The 6355-nt window shown below is 57.5% G+C and overlaps 1 protein-coding gene across 1 annotated transcript in view; it reads right to left on the bottom strand.

Moving 5' to 3' along the window:
• Wisp1 (WNT1 inducible signaling pathway protein 1) overlaps positions 1–3965 on the bottom strand; it is a 29093-nt gene extending 25128 nt beyond the window's left edge. The window contains exon 1 of the mRNA XM_023702603.1: positions 3706–3965. Coding sequence (XP_023558371.1) covers positions 3706–3774 — 69 coding nt within the window. The 5' untranslated portion in view covers positions 3775–3965. The remainder of the gene's footprint in view (positions 1–3705) is intronic.
• Positions 3966–6355: the final 2390 nt, after the last annotated feature.

Below are 6355 nucleotides of genomic sequence, written 5' to 3'. Positions count from 1 at the left end.
TCTTCACTCCCGCCATCCGCCGCCACCACCATCTCCACCACCACCATCTTCACTCCCGCCATCCGCCACCACCATCACCATCAGTGACCTCTGTCTGGCATAACACCCAAGAGCCATTTGAAGCTCTGAGGAGCTGGGCAGGCTGTGGGTGGCCGGCACAGAGCCCAGGACACCATCCAAGGAGGCGTCCCCTCCCCGTCCCACACCCTTCGGTGTCCAGCCTGGGTCTTCAGTGCCCCACTTGCATGCACATGACGGGGGCTGCAGCCTGTGCCTCCACTCAGGTGGGGACCCTGGAAGTCTGTTCCCTTGGGTGTGGCAGGGCTTTGCGCTGACTGTCATTACCTCTCCACCCGGGCTTGGTGCTCTGCAGGGCCCTAAGCAAGTGGACAAGTCTGTCCAAGCCCTGCCCCGAGGTACAGTGGTGACTTTAGCAGTGCTGTGGGGCTCAGAGGCTGCAGCCACACTCTTCCTCCCCGGCCTGGGGCAGGGTATGCCCAACCCTCAGGTAACATTTGCATGCCAAAGAGCAGGATGGGGTGACACACTCCCTGCCCCGCCCCTGTCCAGCAGTGTGCAGGGGAGATGCCTGTCTGTCCTGCACTCCCGCCCACCCCTTGTACCAGCTGCCCGGTCTGTGGACCTGCATAGACCTTCAGAGCCATCCACCCTGCCGTCTGTCCCCCAGCACCCGCATGTCCAGGATCGGGCTCCAGGGAGGGGGTATGTTCGTGCCCAGCAGCATGCCAGATGGGGTTGTTGGCTCCGAGAATAGTGCTAACACTCAGTCGTGGAGGAGCCTATTGCAGCCTCTGGTAGAGCCCACACACCAGCCTCTCTCTTCTGCTTGACTCTGCTCTGTCACTCCTCATCCCCATGTGTGAGTGGACAGCCTCAGTCTCATACATTCTACCGTGTCAGGGACCACAAATTGCAAATTGACACAGTATCTGTCAGGCTCTCTTTATCCTGCCTGCCTTGGGGCCTGGTTTTGCAATACGGAATTCCAGCTTCCTATGGATCCCTGAGATTGGCATCTGGCTGTGGGTGTGGAGCTTAGCTTGCTTCCACTCTGATGTTGAACTACAACAGCCTCTACGCTGTCATAGGAGAGGGGTGCCCTCTCCCTCCTCCATTGGCTGATACAGAGGCAGCTGGCTGGGGCTTCGGGGCCTTGGGTGCCTAGAGAGCACCTTCCGATGGTCCCAGATCCTGGCTGCGCTCCCCACTGCTCTGTCCCCTGCTCCTTTTTCCTTTGCCTCTGTGCACTGTAACCCAGATAGGATATTGTAACCCACTGCAGGGGTCTCTAACATTTGTCACCAGGGAAAGGACCTCTAATGCTGGTGAAACAGGGACCATGTGTGTCCCATTTCTGCACAAGTGCACCTAGGAAGGAGTTTGCATGGCTGAGCTCAAATGCCAGCACTGAGGCTGGCTGGCAGGTCACTTCACTGCTCTGAGCTCTGATATTTGCCTCTCCAATGCAGAGGATGGCAGCCCCTGGTGACACTGTTACAGAAATTTAATAATTTTCCATCCACACTGGAGGCCCCCAGGCAGGGCCCTTGGTGACGCCTGCCCCTGCTCGCCAACTCTACCCCTTTCTGTCAGCAAATCTTCAAAGAGCAAAGAGATTAAAAATAAGCCATTTCTCAAGTACACGTGTTTCTCAAATACATGTTTTTAAATTTCCAGCGCCACAGGGTGTGGTATCAGCCGTCACTGCCCCTTCCCACCGGGGTCCCCCTCTCCCCGCTAGACAGCCCGTTTTCGACACTGTGCACATCTGGCGAGGGAGTTTTCTCAAAGTGCTCTAGATGACGCTGACTTCCTTTCCTTCCATATGGATGTGGAGAATCAGTTTTTCCATTCATATCCCCATCCCCGGGGCCCTGAGCAGGCTTGTGCCCCATCTGTGTCCAGTGTTATGCAAGGACTAGAAAGAGAAGCTCTGGCTTCTGTGGAAAGCCCAGGTCTTCTCCACTTGGCTACCATGTTCCAAGACGTGGTAGACTGGACGGGGGCTCTAAGGATGCTAGGACTCAAATGCCCCACCTTTGTCCCTGGGGCTGGGAGGCCTGTGACAAGAGTGTGTAGGTGGCCTGTGTGTGCTGACAGAGCAGAGTAATTGCTCTCCCAGCGCCTCCCATCCAGTCACTATGTGGGTCCCCGTGGACTCTCAGCTCCTCTCTACACTGTGGGTCTCCCCTGGCAGAGCCTCAGCTTTGTCCCCTAGCTGTCCTCAGCCCTGTCTGCTCTGGGGAGGTGATAGGGCTCTGGCACACCTACACCATTGCAAATTTCTCCTCCCCTGATGCTGGCTCCTGCTCCAGCAACCCTAAGGGGCTCACCTCTTCCTCATGCATGCCTAGCCCTCACATACACTGTGGCCTGCGGGCCTGTCCCTGAGGAAAAGCACAGCTGTCTCAGAGTGTGGGACACAAGTAGCTCCAGGATGGGCCTCCCTGGTAACCCTTTGAAAAGCGGGAAGGATTGCCATCAAAGACCCCAGGAGAGCCTGCTGCTCACACCCTACCAGGCTTTGGCAGGGCCCTTCTGGCTCCTGGCCACATTTCCTCCCTCTGTGAAGGAGCCGAAGTCCCTTCCGTAGGGTGCTTGAATACTGGCTCTCAGCAGGCCCCACAAAAGGGCAGGAGGAGCGGAGTGCAGCTGGACACTCTCCGTGCAGTGGGCCACAACAGCACTCAGATGCTTGTCTTCCAACCACCACCCACCGTAGGGCAACTCTCAGCCTCAGCTGCATGGTAGCTAGACCCAGAATCCCTGAGCCTGAGCCTGCAGGGGCAAGGAGCTCAGCGAGCCTCAGCTTCCCATCCCTGAGCTGGCACACTGATCCCCGAGGAAGCTGCTGGCGCTAAGCAGAAGCAGCAGCTCTCTTGTCATCACCCTCCGGCCCTGATGGCAGACTCTGTGCCCGGACTGGGCAAGGGTCTTGCATTCGCAGCTACCCAGCTGCCCACTGCTGCCTGCCCTGCAGGCTCACCTCTGCCCTGTGCCCACACCACTTGCAGGTTGGGTTTATGCTGCCACGTGTCCTGCTCCCTGGCTCCCCCCCGCTCCGGGCAGTGCAGACCTCTGTCCCTCCCCTGCCCACGTCCTTGGACACAGGTGGGAGGGCCCCTTGTGCCATCCTCCGGGAAGCTCTGCCTGAGCACACGGGAGCCTCCTGGCATCAGAGCGGGCCCTCAGTGCTCTTCCACCATGGACTGCAGCCCTGGGCAGCAGGGGTGAGAGTGTTCACTCACAGGAGCAGTTTTGGTGAAAGCTGACACTCTCTTTACCAACTTCCCCTGGCATTTCCTGTAGTATCTCCAGGGCAACAAGTCTCAGCGTTTCCAACGTGGAGTTTCTAGGAGCCCCTACCAATGGCCACTCTTGGTGCTGTTCTGGCAGGGCCCATGACCAAGCCAAGATCACTCAGCGGTGTGGCCACACCGCTGCCCCCAGCCAGCCAGCAGCCCTTCTGTTTGATTTCAGTGGAACCCAGAGAAATGCAGGACCTGTTGGGCTTGTCCCAGACCCCTCCTCCTCCCAGCCAGGCTGGCTGACCCTGGAGCCCTGCTCCAGCAGCAGCCTGCAATCAGACATCCTTCCCACCCTTCTCCTGCCTGCTGTCCCTGGCCCCGAGGCAGGCAGAGGGAAGGGAGCATGGGGCTCTGGGCCCCTCCAGCTGGGACTCACCGTGGCCAGCACGCTGCCCGCGGAGGCTGCTGTCACTGCTGCCAGCGCCCAGGAGAGGAACCACCGCATGCCTGGGAGTCGGTGGCACAGGCATCCACTGGGGAGAGCGGAGGAGCTGGCTGCCTCTCGGGGGAGCTGGGCCCACACTAGCCTGGCCCATCGGGAGCCACAGATATTCCTCCTCCGCAGCCCTGAGGGGTTTTGTTAAAGGAGATCTGACGTCAGAGAGAAGGACAAACCCTGCATTTTCCTCTGAAAAAGTTTTCCTGCCTCCTCTCTTTTTTTTCCCTTTCTTCCCTGGTCCCCACCTCCAGCTTGGCCACAGCCCCGTGCTGACAGCTCTTAAAGGGAAAGCTACAAGGCTAGGGTTTCACACGGGCTGAGATTAGGCAAAGCAGGCTCCGGACAGTGTGGAAGGGACAGGCAAGCAGTTCAGGTGTGCTGGCAAAGCGCTGAGGCTGTCACAGAGCTCCCCCGGACACGCCCACCCCCTGTGTGTCCGAGCTCTCCTACTTCCATCCTGGCTCCCCTCTCTCAGCTGCAGGGAGAAGAAGGGCCTTGGGCCCCTGAGAAATGAAAGGAATTCACAAAAGAACAGCCGCCCCAGGAGCAAATGTCACCACCACCATACCAGCACTGGCAGCTCCCAGAATGGTCCCCCGCCCTGCTACCCCATGCAGAGCCTCAGTACTGTGGCTCTGGGAACTTGTGGTCCCTGAGGGCCTCCTGCTTGAGGGGCTGGGGTGGGTGGGTGAGGAGCCTTCTCCTCCAGCCTCCTGGCCCAGCTGCCTCCCTCTACCCTCTCCTGCTCAAATCTCAGAGCCACCAGCACAACCAGAGCCTGCATCAGGGCAGGCACACACACTGCTGGGCACAACATTCCAAGCCCTCCAGCTGCTCTGCATGTGGAATCCAACCGTGGTCTGTCCCTGTGGCCAGGCCCCTCCACCATACTCACTCACTTGCCCCTCAGGACAGTGTGCTGCTGGGACACCTCGAGCCAGCCCTCTCACACCCGAGCCCTGGCAGGGCTCCCTTTTCTGGTAACTTATTAACAGGGGGATGTGTACTGTGGGTCTGTGAGCTCTACACCCAGATGCTGCCCACAAGAGCTGGTTCTCATGGTTTTCCCATTTGTTGACCAGTGGTGGGTCTCTAACCCGACCCTAGCCAATGATACACATAAAGGGAAACTTATAAGGAGTGTTAAAGATTTTCTTCCTCAAGAAAGGTAAAAACAACTCTACCAACTTATTCTTTCCTATGATGTGACAGGGATGGCTGGAGCTGCAGCAGCCATTCTGGTGGAAGGGGCACAAGCGTGAGACCAAAACACCAACATCCTAAGGGTGTCGGGGCAGAAGAAGTAGAAAGACCCAGGTTCTTGGCACTCTGTGTCCTTTATGTCGTTAGTGAGCCAAGCCCAGAAACAACACTCCCACCCAGGCTTCTCATCATAGAAAAGAATCTAATTACTTATTTCCTAAGCCATACTTAGAAAGTTAGTTTTTCTGTTCTTTGAAGTCAAATTCATACTTATCTATAGATAAGGATTTACTGAGCTGGTGCAGGCGAAGTGGCAGGCAGAGGCGTGGGAGCCATAGAGAGGGTGGGTGAAAGCAGTCCTCAGTTTCTTCTCATGAGCCGATTTGAGGCTTATATGGATAGTGCCTCAAAGGCCAGTGCAGAACAGGGTGAAAAGGCCCGCCCAGGTGCTGCAGTGACCAGGCCCAGAAGGCTCTGACAGGCACCCAGGGCAGCCGCGCTCTAAGCAGGGAGGGACCTCAGCACACGGGCTGACTGTTGCATCCCAGCTGTGGCAGCGCTTAGGGTGCTGCTGACCTCAGGGCGCAGGTCCTGGCTGAAACCAAGGTCCCCGAACTGCACAAGGCAGCCAGGACCAGTGCTTTCTGGGCCAATCCAAGCTTCTACTGCCTCCGAGTATCTAGACACACAGGCCTGTTAGGATGGAACCAAAGAACATTGCTGTCCAGTTCAGAAAATCTAGTTGTTAGGAGTCCCTGGAACAGGTACCCCAAAGCACCAATGTTCTGGGGGCGTCCACCTGCTGGGGCATACACGGCTGCCCCCGTGTCCCCTGGACAGCTGCCTGCTCTACAGTGAGGCTGCAGGCTTGGCGAGCAGGCCAGTGCTGCCCCCTGTGGACGCTTGTGGAGGACAGCCCCCTGCCCTACCTCTGATCTTCCATCCATTATGGGGCACTGGTAACCACGCTGCATGTGTGTTGACCTTCTGATCACAAGAGTCAGAGTGAGCCACGTTTGAGCCGGGAACACACACACACACACACACACACACACACACACACACACCTGCCGGGGTCGGGATCGGTCCCATTCCAGGAGACACTCTGCCTCAGTTCACTCTGCAGCCAGACTCCCATTCCACACTGTCATCCTTTTCCACAGATGAGGAAACAGGCACGGAGAGGCCTGTGCCTGACGAAGCTGACATCAGGCCTCAGACCTGCAAGTCATCTTCCCAAGTAGACTTTGTCCCGTGTGATGCACAGTAAATTAATGCCCGGAAGAATGACCTGTTGAAGATGTCAGAATGCACTCAGCATTATGACCAGGAGATGCCAAGCGTGGGCTGGCTTTATAAAGAGGGGCCATGTGTCTGATGCACC

Source organism: Octodon degus, unplaced genomic scaffold (genome assembly GCF_000260255.1).
Source record: "Octodon degus isolate 3935 unplaced genomic scaffold, OctDeg1.0 scaffold00154, whole genome shotgun sequence".
Taxonomy (NCBI): Eukaryota; Metazoa; Chordata; class Mammalia; order Rodentia; family Octodontidae; genus Octodon; species Octodon degus.
The sequence above is the reverse complement of the archived record's forward strand: the minus strand, read 5'-3'. Positions and strand labels throughout refer to the sequence as shown.